A 27,108-nucleotide genomic window follows, 5' to 3' on the forward strand; every position below is an offset into this window, starting at 1 on the left:
AGCAGCATATATAAGAAAAATCTATTTGGCATACATAAAACACACTGGCAAGTCTGCCTAAGAGCAGAAAGAAAGGGGTTTCAGTGTGCACCCATTTCCCTAAAGAAAGGTCATCTCAACACTTAAAAGTTCTGAAAACTCCTCAGAAAGACTTTCTCAAAAATGGTGGGAAAAGAAAGAAAAATTATAACAAGCAAGTTATCTCTAGAGAAACTTGCAGAGAAACACAAATTTGCACAATTTACTAAAAGTGAAGTAGAAAAGCTCTGAAGGTTTCCTTCCTCCACATTTAACAACATACATAAGCTATAACCAAAGTAAAAAAATGAAAATTATGAAAACATTCAAAATATGGGAACCTTTTGTCTATACCCTTTTCATTCCAATGGCACGACAGTCCTTAAAGCCATACAATGCCAAGTGGAAACTCCAAAGCCTAGAGGTAAAATGGCCCCATCACGCCTTATCAGGACACGTGAGGCTCCAGGCTGACCTCCCTCAGTAACAATAAGACATAACTGACTCCAGATACACAGTCAGCTCCAGAAAGTTTTCTGTACCTATCCATAACTTTTAAACCACCTACAACATTCATTTTTCATGCATCTGTTCCCACAACAGGCAGAGATCTCCTTTGCAGTATTGACGTAAAAATACATATGGTTATGCTAACCATCTCCTAACTGTTCTTTCCAATGTAACAGCTGAAAAAGTGCCCAGGTGCAGAGGTATGGAGGAGCACGTCTGCCTGGTTCTGCTACATGAACAAGCTGTGTGAGGTAATGAGAGGATCAATCACTAGAAAGAAAAAACGGAGAAAAATAGATAAAATATGCTTGTGACAGCCTCCACAGGTTGCAGATAAATGCAAAATCACACCAACATAACTGCTACATGTCACTAGGTCAATGTAATACCATAAGAGCAGCAGTAGGAGAACAACTCTACAGGTAAAATACTTCAAGCACTAAAAAAACAAACCAAAACAAAACACAAACAAAGTCTTCTCCATTCTTATACACCCACCAACATTAAATACCTATATGTACTTTGTAAATCCACGTTTTTTGTATTCTGTTGTACATTATCAAGTACCAGCAGGTGACATCCACTTTTCCATCCACCCAATTTATGACCTGCCCTCATTAGCCACTGTAAATATTACAGAATCAAGAGAACCATATTATTTACTTACAAGGATGAGTACAGTTTCCAATAGTTTGCTTGCTTTTCTGAGGGATACTTTTGGAATTGAATTAAAGAACTGCATGCGTAATTTATTAATCCTTATATTTAGGGAAACAAAGAGAGCTCCCAGAAGACCTCCAAGCATTCCAAGGAGAATGGTCGGAATGAAGGCCAAGACGTTAATGTCCAGCAAGTTCTTAACCTGAGTCAAAGAAAGAAGAAAGAAACAAAAGTTCTGAGCATCCTGCCAGTGACACCAAATATTGCATCCTCTCTTAAAAACCTGATACCGCCAAGTAATTTCCATACAGGAAATAAATCTTTCCTTGCGGTTCAGAGAGTTCAGCTAATTAATTTAAAGCTGATTTCATGAGACATGGTGTACTCTTCTTGCACACCTCACAGGAGCTGAACCAGCAGGTAGACACTGGTGTTGGTTACCACAAGCACTCAGCACTTCAGGTTACATCCAAATAATACAACATATTTGCCTTAATGAACACTTCAAAAGACTCTGCTGAACCAGAGCTTTGCTCACTTTGTCTATATCTACATCATAATTTGGGAGAGTCCATTTATGAAGTGTCAACCTGAATCCATGTATATTGAGATAATTTATAAGTAAATTTATTTAAATAAAACTGTGAAAATTGTAGCTGATCTGGAACAATTCACAGAACAATAAATCACAAGCACAGAATGTAATCTGGCAGCTGGAACAGTAATTGAATTTTCTGCTTGATTCCTCAACAGGCAGCAAGGATGAGAGCAATATCATGTTTTAATTTCACCTTCCAGCCAACAAAAAGGGACTAATAGACCAGTGGCAATCTATTAAAAGCTGTGAGGATATTGTGTCCTTAGCCCAGGCTTAGGATCCTTTGCCAAGGTTAGGATCTGGACAGAGTAAGAGATCACAAAATCCTCAGAAAGCTACCTGGCAAGAAGCAATAAGGGTGCATGTCAAGGGTTGCCTGCAAAAACCCCTAAACTGGTATAATCTTGGGGGCAGCAGACAGAAGAAACTGTCAGCCTGCCTTAAATTGCTTGAGCAACTACACAGACCCTCTTATTGTTCAAACTTATTTCTTCGTTGTCCTCCTCTTCTTGACGCTTATTCTTCCTACAACTAGCCTAGATACTGACAAAACTGCCAGGCAGCTGCACTAAACACTGGTGATATTTCCTGAGAGGAGGAATGTCAGGGTCAAAGTCCAGCCCAGCTTAAAGAGCTGGTCCATCAGCTGCTGCTCACTGAGAAACCAGATCTGGAAGAGGGAGAATCCCAGCAGCCATTCCCAGGCACAAGAAGCCCAACACCTACAGGTTACACTTGCAGGGAGTAGGGAAAGAATTAATGTGTATCATGTCTTATATCAGGACTACAACAGTCACATATGTAGGTACCCTATGTACTAAGCAAAACTTTAATAATGCTATTTTTACCAATAGCTGCAACAAAATCCATCCTTTCCCAAAGAATTTAAACATATCTAATGTTTAAGACATTGAGTTCAGAGAGAAGTGGCTTAACTTGAAGTAGAAAAAATCTGGTCTATTTCTTGCAGGATCCAAATATTGTGCAATACATTCTACTTATTTCCCATCCTGTATTAAAATTAAAAATAGACATTTGTGGGTTTATTGTTTTCTCTCCCTACCTTCATTTTTCCTAAGGGAAAGATATACTGAGATGTTTGTTTTAAAGTAGTATATGCACATTACGCTGCATGTGTGTGGCAATAAAGGTAAAGTCAAGCAAGTGCTCCACAGGCTGGGAATGAAAGGTGGCACAGTGTATTGTTTGTTTTTGCTGTAGTATCAACCACAGGCTTTGGCCAGTCACCAAGAAAAATCTGTTACCTACAGAGCAAGCTTCACCTCTACAAATAATCCAATGGCCTATGTAAAAATAAAGTTAAGCTTCCTGAAAATCTCATGCTCTGGAGTACAATAAACTCCCCATTGTAACATTATGCTATGTGGAATAAAACTAAAGAAAATGATTTTTTTTGAGAAATATAACCCACAATCTTTCAACTCAAGAGCTTATCCGCTGTAAAGTGTGTTGGTTAGTGCTGCAAAACATGAAAGAAGCAAAATTTCCCCTGAGCCCCGTGTTCAGTGAAATGAAAATTTTTCTGGTTATCTGTACCACATTGAGAGCCAAAAAACACTGAACTGTGCCAGAAATCATGTTGATAATAATTTTTGCTAGCTTTTCCCTCTAATGACACTAAGACAATATAGAAGGAGACAGAATCTACTGATCTTTACAAAAAACATCCTGAAAGGAGTGTTAAAAGAGTTACGTTTATTGTAAAATAGCAATTGAAGTGAATCTCCTCTCCCCTGTGCATGCAGCTGTCCGTTACACAATACTTTGGCTTCAGCAATGAATCTGACTTTGGAAGGTCTGACCTCTTCCCTGCCTGTGTAGTCTCACCTTTCTGCCACAAATTTGTACCTTTTTGGTTGCGTCACTGCAACTGTTTGGGGGACTGCACAGTGTACGAGTTGGTTCACAAAAAGGATTTGAGTTGAAAAACCAATGTCTTCTCTGCTTACAGCAGCTAAACTTGTGGGAAGCAAATATACCCCAATTACTTTAGCAGAACATAGGCAAAATCATTGTATCAGACAGCATGCACACAAAAAAAATGTTGTCCATTTTCCCAACCAAGATATGCCTCCATGAAGATAATACCATAATCTCTGTTTTCTGCATTGCTAGAGAGATACAAGCCAGAAGAAATTCAGACATCAATGAAAGTGATCAGGGAATTACCTTAGGAAAAATTTACTTAGTAGCAAAAACTGAACTGGGATTCAGAAGATGAGAGTTTCATTTTTAGCTAATTTGTCTTCAAGTCAAATACAAAGAAGGATATTTAGGCAAGAAGAAGTGAAGGTCATGATACTTGCACATACCTATTGAATCATCTTGCAGTAAAAATGAGCAAAAGACATTATAATAAAAGCAGCTATTTTTAGGTAGACACAAGGTAAGATTCAAAGACCAAGGTTGTGCCATGCTGGAAGGAATAAAGTAAAGGTAGCTGAGGCTGAAGGTCACCTCCATTGTGCAACCAGGAACAAACAGTGATTATATTTTTCAAATGTTTAATCTGTAAGCACCAAGGAACAGGAGCATGATACAGCAATGCCTGCAGCAACAATGAAGAGCTCATGCCAGCTACAGAAGCAGAGGACACCCTATGTAAGGGCTTCTCTGCTTCTTCCTTTACTTCAAAGTATCCCTCTCCCACCCAGCATCAACACAGAAAATTATCTTAATAACTTATATGATTAGCTAATAAGCAAACAGTAGATGCTTTGCCTATTTGTTCACTTTAATTTAGAACAACTCTGTGTTGCATCTAAGTGATTACCAGATGTAAAGTGTGAAGGTTTTCATATCTACTGATCTGATAATTGTACGTATAACCTCCTTTCCTCCTCCTAGTTCCTCCCACACCCACACAGTACATACCCAAAATAAAATTCTTTTCTCTGCTTCAAAAAATCCAAAATGACCTCTGTAAACAAACTCATAGAGAGAAGAGGACAGTAAATCTGTGGTGAAGGTAGCCATCAAGCAGCAGAAGAAGGTTTGCCAGGCCAGCCTGATGTCCCAGAATGAAGACACTTCTTCCAATGTGAACAAGAGCCCACCGATGGGGGCACGAAACACCGAAGCTATCCCTGCTCCCGCGCCAGCTGTGATGAAACTGCGCCTGCAGCAGGTAGAAGAATCAAAATTTGGATAATGAGAAAAACAGAAAAAAAAAAAAAACAAAACCCAACACCTCTACAAACATAGTTTCCTGTCAAATCTGGGTTTATGGGGCTGAATTTAAAGACCTAACTTATTTTGGGTTTATTATAGTGCCTTGTATCTCTAGGATTTGAGTTCAGATCTGTCTGTCATGAGCTCTGGCCTTGTCAAAACCCTCAATCCTATAACATCATAGCACGGGGACCACTTGTCCGTATCATGTGGTAGCACTGACCAGCCTAACGTACCACTTCACACCCTGGAGCAGGGCAGTCACAGGGCTGAAATAAATGCAGAGGAGGGCGACGAAACTGGTGAGAGGCCTGGAGCACAAGTCTGGTGAGGAGCGGCTGAGGGAACTGGGGCTGTTCAGCCTGGAGAAAAGGAGGCTGAGGGGAGACCTTATCGCTGTCTACAACTACCTGAAAGGAGGTTGTAGCATGGAGAGGATTGGTCTCTTCTCCCAAGTAACAAGTGATCAGATAAGAGGAAATGGCCTCAAGTTTTGCCAGATTTAGAAGAAAGAGGAAAGAGGAGAGATATTGTTGTAAAGGAAAACATTAATGGTCATTAATGGACAGTCCCTCTTTATACATTCACTATTATTTATTTTCACACACACCCCCCATAATTTTCTTTCCAATGCATCCATTTCACCAAAAACAACATCCTGCATCAGACAAATATTACATTTTTAAAGAAGGCCACAATGTGCAAAACAGAGGGAAGGATATTGAAAGAGGAGATAAAATTATGCTTGAATTCTGCCTTGGAAAATTAGATTCGAGTCCAGCCTTGGCGGGGGATACTGGAGTGATGCTGATGCATATAATTAATGCACTAATCACTAGTGCTCACCAGCTTATAAAACTAGTATCTTCTTCAAACATTAGGGGGCTCTTTTGACTTCTCTGTTGTGATGGTTTGCCATGAGGATAATGAACAGAAAGTAAGAGAAAAGACTAGAGAGTTCATGTGGCAAAGCCCTTAAAGCCCACTGGTAAAGCTGCCCAGGCAGATTTAAGTCTGATATTTCCCAACTAACAAATGCCGAGTCAGACACTCCTGTGCATGGATTGTTGCCTGCACGCTGTATCTTCACAGTGACATTGTTTCCAGCAGCAGGGACCTCAAAAGGTACTGCACTCAGTAAAAGCTGGGCAAGCTTTGCTTGGATCTCTCCAGCTTCTTGCGCCAGTCAGTTGTCCATGCTATAAGTTCCACCAGTAGCATCAACAATGAAACCGGACCCCCTCCTACACATCCATTACAGCTGCCTGATGGAGCGATGTCTTAAGATCTTTCAACATTATAACACTTGCTGAGTTACTGCCCTGTCTGTGACTGTCCTTGGAGAGGGCACATCTCTTCAGCCTGCTTAATAACTCCAAAAGATATCAGGGAAGTGGGTTTCTTTCATCCTGGTCTTTGTAAAGAACTGACCTCTCGCTTAGACTGAAACTGGTCTTTGCTGCTCACCAACAACCCCTTCTGTGAAGGGGACTTCCACACAACCTGTCTCTCCCAGGATGGCTCCTGACTGCAAGCTAACGCTTCTTTCTTATTATAACTGGATCCTGAAGAGAAAAACAAAGTTCTTGCTGCTTCTCTTACCACAATTGCTGATTTCTTCCATGACTAACATTTTGTTTAACTAGCATGTCTCAGATTTATTTTAATGATGGATCTTAAAAGGCTAAAGGCCAAGGAGATCCTGTATACTCCTTTTGGTGCTTTTTTATTTTCTTTTAAGCTACAGTGGCAGTTCATTTGAATTCTTTATATTTCTTCAGAAAATTAACACATGGAAGTCTTTTTTGGTTTAGAAAAATAATGCAACAGTATTGTATAGGGCTTTGTTTGTCAACATGAAAATAAATACCACCCAGAAGACAAACTCATTTATAATTTCTTCTTCTGGAAACTACTCTCATTAATTTCCGTAAAACTGTTCACAAGAGAGAGTTTACCAGAGTTACCCAACAGACATGCATGAGCAGAGGAAAGTCAGATTAAAAAAGTGTCACAAACAATTTACTTTTTCAAAACCAGATAAATGAAACAAGGGGCCCCTGTGCACATTGTGCAATCCCCATCAGCTCTCTTTTTTGTGGGCCAGCATCATAATTTTGAGGATAAAGTCTATGCCTAAAAATCCTGCATTTTTCTCCCTCTTTATACAACCCAGAAGGCAATGAGAAAAGGTCTTCAGTATTGATGTATTATTTCACAAGCGTTTGATAAAACAACTTGTGAACCTTCCCTTAACTAAAGAACTTTAAAGTTGTCTAATTAAACAAGCTTATTTAATTAGAGCATGTGGCTTTTTCCCCACTCCAAAGTGACAAAGAGCAGGAAAGCTGAAAGATTGCTGGAGCAGCATCTGTTTCCCTTCCAGATGCAATGGGCTTGCCAGTGACTCAATGGACACCCCCAGGGTGCCAAGGGTGGGTGATGGGGCACCCCCCCCCCCCGAGCCCCCCAGTTCTGCCCATCACTTACTTATCAGCCGAATTCCGAAACCTGGTGAAGATCGGTAGGTGGATTCCAAGGGTGTCCGACTGCAGCTGACTCAGGCCACAACCCAGGAGAGCACTGAAAGTGATGTTGTATAATTGAGAGCACTATTTTCCTAAATTATTCGCAAATCAGTCTGGGTTTAAAGGCAGGGGAAGACAGAGTCTTAGCTGGCATGCAGAGCAAAGCTAGATTGGTTTCAACAGATTTAAATATGGAAAATGTTGAACGTGTCTTTTAAATATGCAAAGCCCCATTGACATAAAGCAGGAGGCTATTAAAGACTTTCAGATTCTTGACTCGGAGACTTAAATGTCTCTTTTGCAGGGAGTGTTGTGCTGATGGACCGTGAATGCCTTTTGCAGAACTGCATGTTAAGGTCTGCCCAACTGTGGTGACACGTCAGACTATAGCCCATCATTTCAATCATCTGTTCCCAGGTTAACGACCATGGCAGTCGGAACAGCCCTGCTTGTAAGAGATGTGTAATGATTTAAATTATTACAGCGTGTTCCCAGGCAGCACTTCAAAATATATTTAAAAGGGGAAAAATAATCCAAACCCTTAGTGAAATGAAAAATCTATCCATTGTATAATCTTGGAAGACTTTTCTGAAAGACTTAAATTAGGGGCCTTAACGAATCTCTCAGAGGCTTTTAGCAACTTATGTGTGTTTATATTTAATAAAAATGGTGAAGGGTTCCAGCTAAATTAAATTAAACTAGCTCTTAATTCCTATGTTTTGAAAAGGCATCACGTTAATACCGTGCTGACTTTCTTCATGGAAATATGATTCAATTTTTGGCTCATGCATCACTGTTACCAACCCAGCACAAAGCAAAAAATAAAAATCACAGCTGCAGCCTCTGAGCTCCTGGAGACAAATGTCTGAAAGCAAAGAAAACAAAAGAAACCTAAAGGGAGAGCTAAACCTTGGCAATCATTGTCTCAAAGGTTTGTGGCTGCCTCTGACTAACCATGCCCTCCTATTTTCGAACATCTGAGTCATTCCCTGGAGTGCTGCACCTCTGTGCAAATAAATAAATATATATAAACCCACAGAGTAACAGAAAATGTGAAAAGGTGGTGAGGAGGAGGAGAGGTTTGGTCAGGGCAGTGTAGAGGTAGAGAACAATCCGCAAGGATGAATGCTTTCCAAAAAGATCAAAAATAAGAAAGCAAATCAGCCAACAAAGCATATATATCGTGTTAGTAGAGGAAAGTTTTATCATCTCTACTCAATATATGGTTTAATAATGGTAATAAAGTTCAGCAGGATTCTCCTCTAAATAGTGAATACAGGAAATTATGTCACTTATCAAACCAGAAGAGTCCAATATCTGGCCTGCAGTCCTTACTAAGTTTGGCTGTATTGCAACACGGTACATTTTAAGAACCACTCGGACCTACAGATCAGAAGTGGGCAATTCTACTATCCCCATCTTAAAAGGCCCCAGATCAGAATAAGGTGATGGGGATTCACTTTCTTTCTACATAGCAAGGGGGAATAAAAACACCATCCTTCAAAAAGACCGTAAAGTCTACTTTTTCCCACCTAGAAACATATTACACTACTGCATGAACAACAGGCATCTCCAAAGCAGGCCACAGCTGTGGGATGCGTTACTTTCAGAAACAAAACTGACTGCCATTGTTCAAATAACTGCTTGCTGAGCCTCATGGGGAATTGCACTAGGGAACCAAGCCAATATTTAAGAAACACAGCAAGAAAACATTTTTCTTCACTGCATGGCCTGAATAGCTGCTCTCGTTCAAGGGAGGGGACAGCACAGGTGAGAAGAGCTCCCAATGCAGAGTAATTTCTAAGCCCGCGCTGCCACCAAGACAGACATTGCAAACTCATACCCTCAGTCTGACAGCTTTAACTTTTGTCTACTTTTTCTTACCCCAAATGGATCATGGGGCCTTCTGGCCCGCAGAAGAGCCCAGAGGCTACAGCCAGCACGCATGATACAAACGTCCCTAGAAAGGTCTTGATATTAAAAAGATGTTGAATAGAAGTACCATTCAAATACCCAATGATTTCTGGCAAGCCAGATGGTGAACCTGCTGGGCAAATGAACTGCAAAGGAAAAAAAAAAAAAAAAAACCACAAATGAACAAACAAAAAACCAGAAGAACTGAGTCAACAGTTGATGTGTTGGATGCATCTATGGACACTTTAAGACCAGTTTTCACCTTGCTCTGTTCACAAACAAACTTTCTGAAAATTCACAGGTGACCTAGATACACATGTAACTTCTGTCTACATGCAAAAATTCAAGCTCCCAACAATGTTGCTGTATGTGTACTGGGGCTACTGTGAGAACAAACAACTGTGGAGGGTCCTTGCCCCAGCTCCTGCCAACCCTCCCAGGGCCTGAACCCAACCAGCCTCTTGCCTCTGCACAGGCTGCCTGTGGGGCAGGGTACATTGGTGAACCCATATGATTTGTCCAGGCAGTTCAGATTTTAGACAGCTTAAAACTCACCAGTTATTACCTATATAACAGCAATTTCCCTTTTCCTGCTGTTGCTGTATTTTGGAGGAAGTTCAGTAAAATATTCACTTTTTCTCTCACCTATGCTGTTAATTACCTGTCTATAATTAAATTGAACACAGCAGGACAGTAAATGACAGAAAAGATCCATACTTTAGCCTTGCAGCCTCATAAAAGTATTAATCTGGGCGGCAAATGATACTCACACAGCACAGCTAAAAGATCAATCTAAAACCAACAGTAATTTTTATATGCACTGATGGTGTTTGGCTTAGGCCCCTTCCAAACACCCAGTTTTCACAAGTTACACCAGCTGCCACTTGTATTTATTTTATAAACACCACATGCTAAGTGTAAATTCTAGAGCCACCACCACTGATTTCACCCCAGACACTTTTATACAAGTTATGGGCGGTAGAATCCAGCTTTAGGCTTAAGGCCAAGAACGACCTCTCCAACTAGGTTGTATAACAGAGGATGGGTTTTTTTTAAAATAAAATACTGAATTAATCAGTATTTGGAAGAGCAAGAGATTTGGTTTATCACAGTGTTACAGGCTTGTTGCATAGGACACATAACACTTACCAGCACCGAGCTTGAGGAGAGAACCACCATAGCCAGCCCCAACCCAAGGACACACAGCCAGGTCATGTGGAAGTTGCCATCCTGTCCAGTCAACAAACAGATTGCTACATCAGCACCCATAGACTAGGTCCTGCTTTTTAATGAGCAAAGATTTCTGTGGGCAGACTTTTTGTTCATCTCTAAAAGCACCATAAAGGATATGGTGTTGCTAATCAAGACCCTTTTCAGGGCAGAAGAAAGTTAAAGGACCTCAAGAACATGCACAAGAAAACACTAAGTGGTGTCATGATGAGACATTTTGCCCGAATGGAGGCTTCAAAGTCTAACATCACTAACTACCTTTATGGATTTGCAGTTGTTATTAGTAGATAGAATACAAGTGAGTAAGTTCTTCCCTGCTTTATTTTAACCAAAGGGATATCTCTCATACTGGCTCTTTTCACATTGAAAAAAACATAATTCAGTCTCCCTGGGTTTTTGGTTTATTTGTTTGTGCTTGGGCTGACCGCAGCCGCGCTGTCTCCAGAACTCCTCAGCTCCCATATACTTTGCCGCCTTCTGCAGTGCTCAGCTGTGATTCATTGTGCATGCAGGTCAAACACATCCCTTGCATTTTCTGAGGTCACAGTGTTACAGATGCCACCACAGCCTTCCTGGCAGCACATTCCATCACGGCTTTTGTAAGTGCATGATGGGGCACAGCCAAACAGCAAAGCAAAGGGCACGAAAATGAGTTTTGCTCATCTGCAGTTAAAGGAGGAGGTATTTATATGGGAAGGTCTTCCAGGACAGGAATTATGTGTTTGTAATGTCAGAACCTGTAGGGGTTTACCTCTTGTCCCTCTGTATTTGTTCAATAGAGCAGGACAAATTATGTAATACAACAGGACCAACCGTGTGTGTAACTGTTGTGCTGTGATGCCCTGGAGTCAAACTGTGGTTTCTTTTGATATATTCTTTATTTATACTTTAGTGTGTATACATACACACATGCATGTATATACGTACAAATGCATATATACATGTATACACATGTATTCATCCACTATTTATACATTTTATAAACATACGCATAGTTTGTATATAAGAAACCCTAGAGAAATAATGCTCCAAGAGCATTATATATGCTTTCCTCATAGAAAACCTAAACTTGTTCATTTCTTGGATATTCCCTCTGGTATATTCAGCCTCCATTTGTTCCACAGAATAAGTCCTCCCTTTCATTTCTGTGAAGTTATTTGGATTTGACCTTCAGCAAATGGCAGCATTATTCTGCTATCTTGATTTTAGAGAATGGTGGAGGACATGTCCATGTCCCCCTTGTACTGCAGAGCCCAGAACTGGACACAACACTCAGGATGTGGCCCCACCAGTGCTGAACAGAGGGGAAGGATCACCAACACTCCTCCTCATGCAGCCCAGGAGGCTGTTGGCTGAATGGCAACACAATCACCTGGTCTATCAAGCGCTGCTTCCTTCTAGTTTTGTTTTTGTCTGCAAGTTTGCTGAGGGTGCACTCTGTCCCATCATTCAGGTCATTAGTGAAGATATCCAACAGTTTTTGGCCCCAGTACTGAGTCCTAGGGTACACCCATGGTGACCAACCTCCAGCTGGACTTTGTGCCACTGATCATAACGCTTTGAGCCCAGCAGTTCTGCCAGTTACATACACTGTCCACTTATCTAATGCGTACACCATCAGTTTTTCTATGAGGATGTTATGGGAGACTGTGATGAAAGCCTTGCTGAAGTCACGATAAACAACATCCGCTGCTCCAGTCATGTCCTTGTGGAATGTTATCTGCTGTAAATCTATGCTGAATAAGCCAGATCACCTTCTTGTCATTCACATGGTTTGAAATGGTTTCCAGGATTATTTGCTGTACTGGCTTCCCAAGGGTCAAGATGAGGTTGACTAGCCTGTAGTTTCCTGGATGTTGCTTCTTGTCCTTCTTGAAGATAGGAGTGACAATGGCTCCTTCAGTCCTCAGGAACGTCTCCTCATTTGTCATGACTTTTCAAAGATAATTGAGAGTGGCCTCCCAATGACATCAACCAGCTCCCTCAGAGAAGGTGTCAAGTACCTTGGCCTATTCCAAGTCTTTTGTCACCAAGTCCTCTACCCTGTTCAATAACATATTTTTCCAAGTCTTCCTTTTGTTGATGATGTACCTGTAGACACCTCCTTCCTTTCTTGTTGCCCTTCAACATCGCTTATCAGATTGAACCCCAGGTGCACTTTGGCTTTCCTAATCCCATCCCTGCACACTCAGACAGTGTCTCTGTATTCCTCCTGGGTCACCTGTCCCTGCTTCCACCTCTTGTGTGCTTCCTTTTTATGTCTGAGTTTTGCAAAGCTCTCCCTGCCACCTTTTGCTGGATATCCTGCTCATTGCAATGGATTGTTCTTCACTGTGGAGAAGATAATCCCTGAAAATCAACCAGCTCTCTTGAGACCCCGATTCTCTCTAGGATGATCTCTTGGCGATTCTGCCAAGCAGAGCCCTGAACAGACCAGCGTGCTCTCCTGAAGTCCAGAACTGCTTTTTGTTTTTTTCCCCTCATCTCAGGATCCTGCACACCACCAGACTTCTAAATGGTCAGACTTCCCATTTAGAGAAAGGATGGAAGAAACAGATGGAGAACATGGCAAAACATCACAAAACCAAAAGCACGTGTTGAAGATAAACTTCACAAGAACCTCAAGAAAAAGAATAACTGGACTATGGACCTTCAAAAACTAAATATGCATTGTATTCTTATTAAGAGTACTTTGCTGTAGATATAAGAACAAAGAAATAAGCAGCAGAAATGGTCACTGTGCCCAGCCCCCAGATCCCTAACCAGTTTTGCCTTGTCTGCAAGTATGAGGTTGAGCAGAGCACGTCCCCTCATTAGCTTCTTCCTTATTTATCAGGACATTGTTCTCAATGCACTCCAGAAACTTGCTTGTGCCCTGCTGTGTTGTCCTTACAGCAAATACTGGGATGACTAAAGATCTCCAAGAGGATCTGGGTCAGTGAACACAAGACTCCCTCCAGTTGTCTGAAGACAGCCTTGTCTAATTCTTCATAATCTGGTGGTCAACAGCAGACACTCACAACAACATCACGCACATTGATGTGCCCTCCATCCCCGACCCACAAGCCCTCAGCTGCCTCTCATCTGTCCCAAGGCAGAGCTCCATTCACTCCCACTGCTTTTTCACAAAAAGGGCAACACCCTCTCTTCTCCATCCCAGTCTGTCCTTCCTGAAGAGCCTGTATCCAGCCATTGCAGTGCTCCGGCAGTGTCAACTGTCCCAGCATATCTGTGCAAACAAGGAGCTCATCAGCCATGCTCCAGCCTCAGTGGGAGGTCCCAGGCACTGGCCGCAGCCCCAAACCTGCAGAGTTGCACCCTCCCTCGGGACCTTGCTCTGGGTTGCAGCTTCTGCTGACTCAGGGGAAATTTCTCCCCTGGGCACTGAGGACCACATCCTGCAGCTCCTTGCCTCCATTGCTGAGCACAGAAGCATGGTCAGCACAGACCCTGGCTCTCTTCTGAACAATTTTCTGCATTGGCTGGCTGCACATTGTGCTTGATGGTTGTACAGGCTCCCCCAAGCAGCAGCTGCCAGGGTGCCTGACCCTCCCTGGGGGGGATTCAGCGGGAACAAAAGCCCAAACCCTTTTCTCACAAGAAGCTCTTCAATATTCATACTATCTACCATAGATATCACAAAACAGGTGAAAATTTTACAACCTGCTTCTGTCTACAAGTGAGAAAAACAAGCAGTCAGGGTCAGAGATGCCTTAACATTTACATTGCTTTTAGCCTTTTAGTGATTTTTACCACCAGCATCCCAATTATCACAGAGGTGAAGATACCCATCAAAAAGAAATTAATTATTCCACAATAATCTTTGTACAGCATTAGCAATAGATGGTTGCTGCAAACATGGAAAGAAATGGCATATCTGATGCCAGGTCTGCATTCACTAAGTACCTGAAGAGAAACCTAATCCCTTTCCTTGGACCTCAACAATAGCAGATGCAGCAGATACTCCCTATGTACAAGGAAGAAGAGGAAGGCCACAATATTATAAAGACTGCCTTCCTCAATCTTATTACAAGAATTCCATCACATATTATACTGTATTACAGGCTAAGTTGTAAAAAAGGACATCAAAGCATGTCTTACACCAGGGGTGTCAAACTTATTTTCATGGTGGGGTGCTCTTTGAAGGCAACCGAGAGGCTGATGTGGATTGTGTAAGGACTGTATAAGTGTAGGAGTAATTACATTTATACTGTCCTAAAATGACATTCGGCCCTTTGAAGTCAATTGTGAGGCTGATGTGACCCCCCCCGCCCAGTGAAAATAAGTTTGACACCCCTGCCTTACACAAAGCACCACAGAATATCTGCCATCCACAGCCACCTAGACAGGCAGCACCTCCAGCCAGTTAAAACTTTACAATGGGGATTTTCTAATAAACAAACACAGAAGAAGTCACAGTATCACAGTATGTTTGGGATTGGAAGGGACCTCAAAAGATCATCTAGTCCAATCCCCCTGCTGGAGCAGGAACACCTAGATGAGGTTACACAGGAATGTGTCCAGGCGGGTTTTGAATGTCTCCAGAGAAGGAGACTCCACAACCTCCCTGGGCAGCCTGTTTCTGTCTTCTGTCACCCTCACTGAGAAGAAGTTTTTTCTCAAATTTAAGTGGAACCTCTTGTATTCCAGCTTGATCCCATTACCCCTTGTCCTATCATCGTTTGCCACCGAGAAGAGCCTGGCTCCATCCTCGTGGCACTCACCCTTTATATATTTATAAACATTAATAAGGTCACTCTGACTTTCGCTTGCTCACCTGCAAGTAATTTTCCACCAGGTCCCATTTCAATTTGATGAGAGAGTCAATTATTTGATGAGTCAAAAACCCCAGCATCCCAACTGCTGTTCCAATTAGCCCCATCAGCAGCCACCGATCCCACTCTTTTCTAGAAATAGGAAAACACAGTTAACTCTCAGTACAGAGCTATTTGCCATGCTTCCTCTTACACACAAGTTCCATTTTTAGGGCATTTTGGCTATTAACCATGACTGCATAAGCAAGAGGCTGTTTTTGCCAATATGTCTTTTAGAAATGCATACTTAAAACTCTTCCTCCAGCTGAAAGCCATTACTATTTAAGTAAGCAACATGGTTGCATTTTTCAGGTTTGTTTTTGTTTTTTGTTTGTTTTTAATATTTAAGTAGCAGTACAATCTGCTTTCGGATGCTTATTGTTTGATGCCATTTCAAAATTCAATTATGCAAATCAGTAATTAAGCATTCAGCTGAGCACTCAGAACTCATTTCAAAGTAATTCCTGTTTTCTTCTACTGCCACTAAAGCACTGAGCACCTATCACATAAACGTGCAAACCTTTACCTCTAGTTTCTGTCCTTCCTAAACTTATACATCTAGAAATAACTGTGTACCAATAATAGTTTCTGATTTATTTCTAGTATCATCTAGGACTAGAGCATCCCTACTGAGATCCAAATGCCACAAATTATGCTAAGAGCCAGTGAATTTCAAGAAAAGTCTCAGTAAGAGAACATTCTTCCAAACGTCTGCAAGGTCTCTTAAGTTGTATAAATTGAGTACTTAATGCCAATTTTTTGCATATTCAATAATTTGTCAGAAGTAAAGGCATAGGCACTTTCATAAAATGCTTTTAATCAAAGTTGCTTGCCACTTAGCCCCTTCTACATTCTATTGAAGTATTTTCCTATGTACAGAAGCCATAAATAATGTTTTCTTAATTCTTTCTGCTATCAGGCATCTCCCTGGATTGTCCAAATTATCCATAGTTTAGAAGCAATTTAATAGTATTTAAGGTAAGTTTACCTGTGTGTTTTCTCTTGTAGCCACTTCTTATAAACTTTACTGTGTGAAGGCAAATAATCCAAACTCTCATGGGCTATCGGGGTTTCTCTCTCCTCCTCCTTGCAGTGATAACATGCTAAACCATTTCTGCTGATGCTGCATTGCCTCCTAAAATCCTGAGAATGAATCAAATCAGGCCCATGATCTTCTGCCATTAACATCTCCTCTTCAACATCTTCCATGTGTGTCCTATGGGAAAAAAGTGATGACATTGCAGTGTCCTCCAAGAATCTTTGGGATGCCAACAAGAACAATGTGCGCCCAAGATCAGCCTCCTTGGGACTGCAAGAGAGAGAAATGGAAAACCACAGGAGGATGGAGTGGCTGTGGCACAGATTGGCTGGTTGGTGTTTGGGTTTGTTTTGCTGGGGCCACGCACAGACCCAGCAACAAAAACTTGTCTGAGCTGGAGCTCTCTGGTGAGGAAGTCACTCCAAGAACAGACCAACCACTGTAGCAAGATTACCACACCAGCTCCTTGCTGGCTGTTCAGAGGACAGCGATGCTTAAGCCGCGGAGGCTCTGACCGCTTTAAAGAGATGATCACTCACTGTGTTTCAGGCTGTCCAAAGATCTTGATCCACTAGCCTGATCACACAATTTAATTAAATAAAACAAAATCTAGGTTGCAGTGACATTCAGTTAAACCCCGAATTCTCAGTATTATATAAGCACCTTAAAAAAACCCCTTATTCTCTAACACAATTTCCTTCGAATTTACATGTCAAATTTCTTTTTAGATAGACAAGAACCATTTGCTAGTCTACCAAGCTCACTACAGCTTGGATACTTTACCCAAGGTAGTTTGCAATTCGGCAGTTCAATCAAAGCAGAAAAAGGCTTGATGTGTGTCAAATATTTACTGTAAATAAAAATTGGTAACATGCCGAGTGTTTGCAACCTCCAAGGTGTGTTTTTAGTTTCTGAAGACAGAGTAGACAAAGATTGCTGCTGCTCTCCACTTACTTGCATGTGGACCAATTTGGAAAGGTCTCATCTCAAGTAATGAATGAAAATAAATAGTTCCTGGTCGTCGGTGAGCAAGGATCAAATGGCAAGAGAAAAAAAAAAATCTTTACCCAAGCCACACATAAAATATCTGAAACCAAGCTTTTGGGACCTATGGTTTTTGCAATGCTGAAGGTTTCCTTGTGGCCCACCACTCACACTGCTCAAATGTCATGAAACACATTGTCAAGGCACATTGCCCAAGGCCGGGGAACACCTCCAGATCAGATTATAGCAACAGCCTAAGTCTAATTTCTTATCCCATGACTGTGGGGGTTTTGTTTGCAGCTAAATTCTAGAGATTTGAAAAGTACTATGCAAATTCCAGACCTGAGTTTTCTCAGTCTGAGAAAAAAAAGAAAAGTAAGTTAAGAAAGAAAAGTGTTCTAGGTAGAAACCAAAGACTTTAGAAAATAACTTGCTAGAAATTGTGTGAATGGCTATAAGCAACAGCAAATGCATTAGAAAAACTGACATTACTTTCCTTATAGATGTAGGAAAACAAACTTCTCTATAGATTTATTGGTGGCAAAGATAAGTTATCTGACAATGAACACATATTGCGTCATCAATTAAATCATTCCAGGTTCTATGATTTTGACTTGTTCTTACCTAAAAAGTGGTAAATGCTTTATTAAACAGAGTAGCTCAGATCTTAGTTTTGGGTTTAAGCACAAAAACATTTTGAGATTTGACTGCTAATTTGTGCTTGTACAAAAGCTGGGTTTAAGCAGTTCTATTGCACGTTTAAAGCAGAGTCTGGATGAGAAAAGCAGGCACCTGAGCAGAGCTCCTGGCTGGGACCCCACCTCTGCTTCACTCAGGGATGCCCAGTCTGGCTACCATGAGATCTCCGTTTAACCCACTTCTTTATTTCTGGAACACTGGAATTTGTATTATGTCATTTTTTAGTTGTGTTAGATGAAACTGGTATATGCAAACAGATCTGGGTACTACAGAGATTGCAGCATACACAGAAATACAAAATCCACCAAGCAATAGAGAAAGTGGAAGAATAGAACCCTGAAACTAAAGCTAATTTTCTAGGGGAAAGGGATGAGGCTAAGCCACACTGCTCACAGACAACACAGATATACCTCATGCCATGTGACCATCATTTGTTATGTAAACAGGACAGCTGCTTTTCCTCAAACAGGAATACCATTACCATCCCTAAGGGCACACCTGAGCACTTGCCTTCGCTGTCCCTAGCTGCCAGAATAACAAAGCTGACAACTCCTCTTCTAACAGACAAGAATCCAACCTGGTCTCCGCAGCAGCGGCTCAGCTGTACTGCAAATTCTAAGGGGCGCTCATGCATTCAGATTTCAAAAACCAAAATGGAATAAGAATGGGTTTTCAAACTTTGACCCCTATATTTTTTTTCCCCTCTCCTGTACAGTTAACTTAAACCCACCAGCATGCTTGCTTATCTGAACATTTCAAGAACCTCTGAGAAGCAGTGCATAAAAAGGCGGGGGCCAAAAACCAGAAGGCAAAAATGCAAAGTGATCTTAGAGATTGCAGGGGACGCAGCTGCATCCCGGAGATGCAGGAGTTGAAACAACTACACAGAGGAGAGACATGGCCTGATAAAACATGTACACACACAGGGCATTCATTCATTACTTTACAATGAAACCTGAAGACAAGTTCCCTCCTTAACTGAGAAACAGTTATTTTCAGAATACTTAGATAAAGAAGGCAAATGCAGATTGGGATTGTAAAAGCATTCTGTACCAGAAATTCCTCTTCTAGAAACAGATTAAGCTTAATTACCATGTCAGAATTTGACCCCTAGTCTATGCATTTTGGCTGTCATTGTTGAGTATGCTCCCACATGCAAACACCCCATGATGCTGAACATGAGTTTTCATCTCTCTTCTGTAAAGTATTTTGAAGGGTGTATCATCAGTCCTGTAAAGTCTGTGTAAGGATTGCCCTGCTTTCCACAGTAACTTTTCATCCGCAAACATCAGACAAGGACCTCTCTGCTTAACCAGGAGCTTCCATAGCTCAGATTTCGCCGTGGACAAAGGCAATCACAGGCAATGATGAAAGAACACCTTCTCAATACTCCCCTGAGGAAAGAAGCCAGGCTCTGCCCAGTTCCCAGGTTTTCTACTCATTTCTGATTTTTGAGACCTGCTTCTGCAAGGCTTTGGCTACTCACAAGTGTTCTTACCTCAGCCTAACTGGGAACTGCTGCTTTAGAGACAAGGAGGGAAAGGAGACATCTGCATTTTGTGGTCATGACCACAGAACACCAGTAGCTACACACTCTGAGTAAATGCTTTAAGGATCCAAGCTATAAATAGTTTGGATAGCGTTGTGAAGTACCATTGTAGGGAAAAGTGTGCTTTCAAGCTGCTAAGACCACATTTGGGAGCTACAGAACTCCTTGCTCCACTCCAAAGCAGCTTCCACACAGAGCAGGGGACTCCTCGCACAAGGGCAAGAGCAGAGTAAGGAGGGCGGGCAGACAGCAGCCCGGCTCTCTCCTCCTTGGAAAGCAAACGCAAACTGAGCGAGGCTGCCTCCAGTCAGGAGCTGGAAAGTAGCGCCCTTCAAGCTGGGATTATCAGCAAAGGGCTGGACCACTGCTGGTGGTGAGGTGTGGTGAACAGAAGAGATGCAGCTGCCACATGATTATCACTAGTTTATATTGTTCCAACACAAAAGTTTTGAGCTGCCCCACCTAACTGCTCTCCCAAGTAACTGGGGAGAAGGAGCAACATGATTTTATTCACCTAAATGTTTTTTAAGTGTGAGAGTATGGGCATGCATGCACACACATCTGTTCTTTATCCATTAAAAGACCAGGATGGATAATCCCAACCAATACTGTGAAAACACAAAAGCAGTATCACTAAATTACAAGCCACAGCAAATAAGAACTACCCACCAAACAGCATTAGTGACATGTTAATTTAATAACAAAACATTTTGCTACTTGTCTCTAAGTAGCATAGACATAAATCAGATTCCAGCTATTACACATAAAAGCACCTACAACAGAATTCTAATTCTTGCTATGGTTATACTAAACCACTCCTACGTAGGTACAAATTACCAGTCAGCCATACAGCTAGATGGCTACACAGGGTAATTTAGGCATGTAAAAAACAAGAAAATACTTAGTGGGCACCTCAGTTTTACATAGACAAAGAACAGCCCATTTTTTTAATGGGGTCAGGAGTTTTATATACTTAAATTATATTAATTCCTTCCCTCTCCACTACCCCCTTGTCTTCAGGTACAGGTTTGTTAGGGTTGTGTGTGTGATTTGTGCATCTGTTAAGTAAGGCAGTGTATCATTTTCGTTGGCTTCTGGTTTAATACTAATTATCATATAGATAGTATAGAATCATAAAGTTACAAAAATACAGTAAAGCATTAGAGATTGAGACTTAACATTGTTACACTGAATGAACAGCACAACAATTCCAAACAAATCTGATGGTAAAAGTGGAGAGTATCTGAAATGCCAGAAGAAAGTTACTACTCCAAGGAACACGAGCAGTTCAGAGTATACATTGTAACAGATTATAAGCAGCGCAGTAGAATAAAAAGCTTCCAAACAAGTACTTTGTTCACAGCCTCCCACTACAAAGATCAAAACCATTACACTACTAATTAAAGTGACAATCAAAGGCTTTTAATGAGTGTTTGATGTGCAATCTGAAAGACAGCTCAAGGAAGCAAGTATCATAGTGATTGAATAGCAATATAAAAACATTGCTAACTAGACACATCATGGCTATAAGTTTTCATTTCACATTATTTCAGTACTTCAAAGTCACAGCCTTTGAGGAACTAAAGCGTAACACTAACTTAGCAGGAGAATTTTGCTCTAAATGCAATGACTTGTACATTTGATGCTGACTGTAAGGACATAGATGTTTGAAATATTTTTTGATAAGGCTGTAACAAATCTAATATATCGTTACAGGTTAGTAGTATGAGATGATTGTAAATTTAATCTGCAAATCTTCATATGGAAAAAAATGTACACACAACAGAAAGTGGTTTCGGAAAAGACAAATCAAGGTGTCCTGGTGGACAGCAGGATGACCATGAGCCAGCACTGTGCCCTTGTGGCCAGGAAGGCCAATGACATCCTGGGGTGTATTACAAGGGGGGTGGTTAGTAGATCCAGAGAGGTTCTCCTTCCCCTCTACTCCACCCTGGTGAGACCCCATCTGGAATATTGTGTCCAGTTCTGGGCCCCTCAGTTCAAGAAGGACAGGGAACTGCTGGAGAGGGTCCAGCGTAGGGCAACAAAGATGATTAAGGGAGTGGAGCACCTTCCTTATGAAGAAAGGCTGAGGGAGCTGGGGCTCTTTAGTTTGGAGGAGACTGAGGGGTGACCTTATTAATGTTTATAAATATATGAAGGGTGAGTGCCACGAGGATGGAGCCAGGCTCTTCTCAGTGGCAAACAATGATAGGACAAGGGGTAATGGGATCAAGCTGGAACACAAGAGGTTCCACCTAAATTTGAGAAAAAATTTCTTCTCAGTAAGGGCTACAGAGCACTGGAACAGGCTGCCCAGGGAGGTTGTGGAGTCTCCTTCTCTGGAGACATTCAAAACCCACCTGGACATGTTCCTGTGTGACCTCACCTAGGCGTTCCTGCTCCAGCAGGGGGATTGGACTAGATGATCTTTGAGGTCCTTTCCAATCCCAAACATACTGTGATACTATGACTGTCTCCATGAGTCCTGACACTGTGATGTTGTGGCAAGGAGTTATTTTAGAGATTTCTCAGAGTGAACCACTGCACAGTTCAAAGAGGGACACACCACCCAACAATGAGAAATGATGCTCTGTCCTCAGACTGCAGCCCAGCAGACAACAAATGGGGGAAGAAACTGTTGGCCAGAAAAGGTGGAGTCAGTGATGCTGGCAATTCGTCTTATACTGTGAGAAAAGCAAAGAGCTTTTAGTGTAGGCTTTTCTCATTAATAGTGATAAGTCCATCAACTACCTGCACATTTAAAAACCTTAAAACTGCCAATGACTTAGATTAACCTGGGAACTGAAGAGCCAGCCACCAATATCACACACTTCCATGCTTTTGGTTTACACAGCTCCTTGGTGGCAAGTTTTGCCTATCAAAACTTAAAAGGAATGAGTCATTGCAATCTGCTGTACTTCACCACAATGTTTAAGAATTTTAAATGAAGATATTCTAAAGATATTCTATCTTGAAAAAGTGAAAGGGATTAATAGAACTGGGTTAAGTCCTGTCCAGCTGAATCTGACAAGTTCCAAGTGCCAGCTCATCTCCCAAAGTCATTTCACGAGGTTCAGCCCTTTCTCCCATATTAATCCAATTTTCATGACCCTGGAAAGACCTCCTAGATATGCTTCCACATCTTCACATTAACTTCACAGCTCTATTGTCTGAGCTGCTCTCTTCCTAATTATAACAGCTTTTACGCCTGTGACAATTGGAAAAATAACAGCCAATTTTTCATGTTCTATTCTCAAGTCAAGCCAGTAACAGATGTGTTTACCTCTACCAGGTTTCATCTTAATAATTTTTAAGCAGTAGAAACTGCAGAGGGAAAACAAACCCTTCTCCCCCCCTCCCTTTCTCATTTCTGCCACTTAAAAATATAGGAACAATAATTTGAAATTAAAACAATGTGTTAAATCAGCATACCTACACATCTCTGATAATCACCAGGGAGCAAAGCAGCTAATTAAAACCTTCCTTATGTCTGCATAGCCATTCCTTCAATATTTCAGAGTTAACAAACATACTATATATATATATATTAAACCCAAACTGCATAGTTTATACATTACAAAACCATGTTTACATTTTATCCATACAGTATATATTAAAAGCCGAACGTTGGGATGATTCTGTTAAGAAATTGTGAAAAGTCATAAATTAGGACAGAGAACATGCATTATATCAAGAGATCCGAAGCATTGGTTATTTGTGCATTATCTCAACATCATCCACTAAGTTACCCATTTATATAGTTTGGCACTACTATAAATTAAAAAAGGCTTTTTATTTTTATCGCTATTTAAAACAGTAAAGGCTGAAAAACTTCATGAAACTGTTTGAATATGGGAATGCTACTTGAGAGCTGGTATATGACACATTTTATAGAACGGAGTTTACTATACATTCATTTACAACTGTTCAACTGAGCTGAAGGTACATACCCATTTAGTAAAAAAAACAACCAAACCAAACCAACAAGTTAGAAATCGCATTAACACTAAGGTAATGTAGAAAGCCGGTACTTTAACCATTGAATGGAGTACTCATTCCTGCAGAAGTTGAGATCAGCTAGTGAAATGAGTTATGCAGCTTTAAAGAAAATACAAAACAACAAAGTCACTTTCATACTTCCAGCATTGCAAGAAATACATCTTGCATATAACTTCTATCCCATGATCAGTTGGGTCTGCAAAAGAAAAGGTATAATACAGTGTTTCAGAGAATAATGCAATCGCCAGAACAGGTAAAAGAAGAAAACCCTCTCCCACAATTGTTTCATTATGTAGAATTAACACAGATGCATTAACAAGTTTTAAAGCTTTTTATTATTATTAGAGAAAGAACACAGGCATTCATCATGTTCCTCCAATACCTCCCCACCTCAGAAAACTTCCTAGGCTTCACAAAAGAGTTCTGAACACATCATTTAGGAAAACACATGAGCACCGTATTTTGTCCCACTGCTTCACTTCCATCTGGAATTTTACTCGCACAAAAGACCAACAGTCATTTTAAGTCACTTCTTTTTTGTTACAGTAACATATATTCAGACTTAATACCAGTTTATTCCTCCTTCTCCAGCAGTTGAGACTACTCACAGAAGGGGCAATCTGGCCAAGTTTTCAAAAACTAAAGGTCAAAAAAACCCAAACAGTCAGACATCCTGCCTCTGTCATGGGCTGATTACCAGGTGGCTGGCTAAATTAGCCTTCTGCATCAAAATATACTGTAAGAGAAGTGTAATACATATTTTTAGGCCCTGAATGCTACTAAACATGAAACACATTTCCACAAGCTCACCATATAAGTAGCCATGTAAAACACAAATAGTTGTCTAAAATCCAGTTTATTATTATTATAGCTGATCAACTGTCATACGATGCACTAACTTTTTCCTTCAGGTATCTCCTATACAACAGTGAACTCTATGCATTTATTTCATAATAGCTGAGGGATTCATTCCTGCCTCTGCCTTGCTGGGTGTCAACTATTCATGAGGCGCTTTCAGGAAGACAAGCACCATCTGGGCAGGTGGTAGGTGCACACCCTGCAACAACACTTGGTGTACTTTATTATCATCAATGAGTAAGGCACATCACTTGCAACGCAGGTATTTCCATAGGCTTACTCGTTACACCTTGAGGTTTACAAAGCACGAATCACACCGTCTTCAGGGGTTTTTAATTTACTTCAGAGTAAACTTAGCCCTCCCTTGAACAATCAAAACACGAGAACTTTGGCAATGCTTCAGAGCATGAAGGTAGTTTAAATATCAGTTAGTGACCACCAAACATGATACAAATTTTCAAACGCTATTTGAAAAAACATTTAGAACTTTCGCTCTTTGCCCTGCATGCAACGAGCTTAAAATGTTGCTCTACTTTGCAAGATGTATAAATACAGTTTTAAAAAGAAAAAAAATACACATTTGCTGACAAATAGAAAGTTCAAATCTTACCAAAAGAACAGAAGAAAAATAAAATTCTGGCACCTAGGAGAAACCACAAGAAGATGAGAAAAATTACTAAGTAAACACCGATCAAACATAGATACCTGTAAAACAATGTGAGTTTTCTGGAGGAGAGTAAGCAGCAGTACTTCAAAATCTTCTTCAGGTAACAGAAGAGTTTTAAGGAGGCTCTTGACTTCATGCAGTAGTCGAAGACATTTTAAAATTTCATAATTGATTACACTTAGACTTGGTTCCAGTGTGAGCAAAACGGAAACCCAACACACTTAAAATCACTGCAGGAATATTTTTACAGTCATCCTTCATGTTACACACTGGTGTCGGAGATCAAGCCAACTCCCTCCACCACTTTTTTCCTTCCGCAAAATATATCTGCTTACAGCTGGATACGCCGATTATCACAGATACAAATAGTCAGCGTACAGACAAGGAGGAATAACCGCAGCACGATCAACTTGCACCACATACCAACCAAGCAAACAACCAGCTCTTCTTCATGCTTTGTGAATAAGTCAGTCTCTTACATTATGTCACCAACCATGTAACAGTCTGAGTTATTTCTCATTCTCTCAGTAGTTTACGCTGAAATTTTCCCAAAAATTCACATCTCAGAACTGTACGGTTCCATTATTTTAATTGATTAAATATAGATTAGCAGTGTTAGTGTAAGAAAAAAGATTTAATGGCATCAAAATAATTCAAATTAAATCAAGTAAGAAAATGTTGCAATGCACTTCAGCCAAACCATCACAAATTATATGTTATATAAATACAGACACGAGGTAGCTGGCAGCTACAAATCCACCAATTCTGGAAGTGTCCAATTTGTCTAAAATGTGTAAACTTACAAATACCAATTAAACCTTCCATTAAAAAAAAAAAAACCCAAAACACAACACACCACCTAGTTTATTGCTTTTACAGGTTCATTCTTTACATCAGAAATAGGCAAAGGCATATCAAAGAAAGGTACCTGGCTGTTGATGGCTTTTGATTAAATTCACTTTTTCAAAAGAACCACTAAATAAAATTTTGACTGCAAATAGCTGACTCACTCCCAATGCTACATGTTCTCACCCAAATGAACAACGGCTTGAGTTTTCCAAGAGGGGAGGCGGGGTGGGGAAAGAAGGTATCATTTCCAAAAGGAAAGCATTAACTGCTTTCTTATGAGAAATCAGTAACACAACTAAAACCAGTGTTCCCACCAGACAGAATACATTGAAAAAACAGACCAACAATTGCAGGAGAGGCAGAAAGCATTCTAGCTACGAAGAGAGTGGCGTCATGGCATATGATACATGGAATGCAGACAGAAATATGATGATCTGTACCACAGGTGTAATTTTTATTAAAGCTTCCTGAAGTTTCTTTTTTGTGTGTGTTCCAGAAAAGGTAAAAGTAGAGCAGAGAAGAAAAAAAGGCAAGGAACATAAAAGAGGAAAAGATGCAAGATCAAGGCATTAACTGCAAAAGCAAGACAAAGGACTGAGAAGTAGGACAGACTTCAGCAATGTGGTCTGAAAACTGCTCAGAGGTCAAGTAAGCAAACTGAAAGTTATGCTCATTTCTCAAAAGAATCTAGAGGGGAAGTGGGAGAGGCAAGGTTGTTTTGGTTTTGTTTCGGCCTTATTTTGGGAGGTTGTTTTGCTTTAAATATATACAGATACACAAGGCAAGCTTTGTCTAAAGAAGTGGTACTACAGGTGGCAGAACTTACTCTCCTGCAACAAACACAACACCTTGACCTCCCAAGTAAACGACACATACAAAAGTGGTAAGAATAAAAGGTGCATGTAAAACCAGCAGCAATATTATGTTTGGCTTTCCACTACTTCTGCAAGTTACTGTACATATATTACATCACTATTATAGAAATGGCACAGCCTCA

The 27,108-nt window shown here is 40.7% G+C and overlaps 1 protein-coding gene across 1 annotated transcript in view; it reads right to left on the bottom strand.

The window, feature by feature from the left end:
- LOC309435932 (chloride channel protein C-like) overlaps positions 1–16,703 on the bottom strand; it is a gene marked incomplete at its 5' end in the record, with an annotated part of 85,125 nt that extends 68,422 nt beyond the window's left edge. Inside the window, 7 exons of the mRNA XM_082044689.1 lie at positions 1,196–1,390; positions 4,682–4,925; positions 7,469–7,561; positions 9,391–9,566; positions 10,570–10,650; positions 15,428–15,557; positions 16,453–16,703. Coding sequence (XP_081900815.1) covers positions 1,196–1,390; positions 4,682–4,925; positions 7,469–7,561; positions 9,391–9,566; positions 10,570–10,650; positions 15,428–15,557; positions 16,453–16,703 — 1,170 coding nt within the window. The remainder of the gene's footprint in view (positions 1–1,195; positions 1,391–4,681; positions 4,926–7,468; positions 7,562–9,390; positions 9,567–10,569; positions 10,651–15,427; positions 15,558–16,452) is intronic.
- Between the last annotated feature and the right edge of the window lie 10,405 nt (positions 16,704–27,108).

The sequence above is a fragment of the Streptopelia decaocto genome (genome assembly GCF_964273445.1).
Source record: "Streptopelia decaocto genome assembly, chromosome: 2".
NCBI classification, from domain to species: domain Eukaryota; kingdom Metazoa; phylum Chordata; class Aves; order Columbiformes; family Columbidae; genus Streptopelia; species Streptopelia decaocto.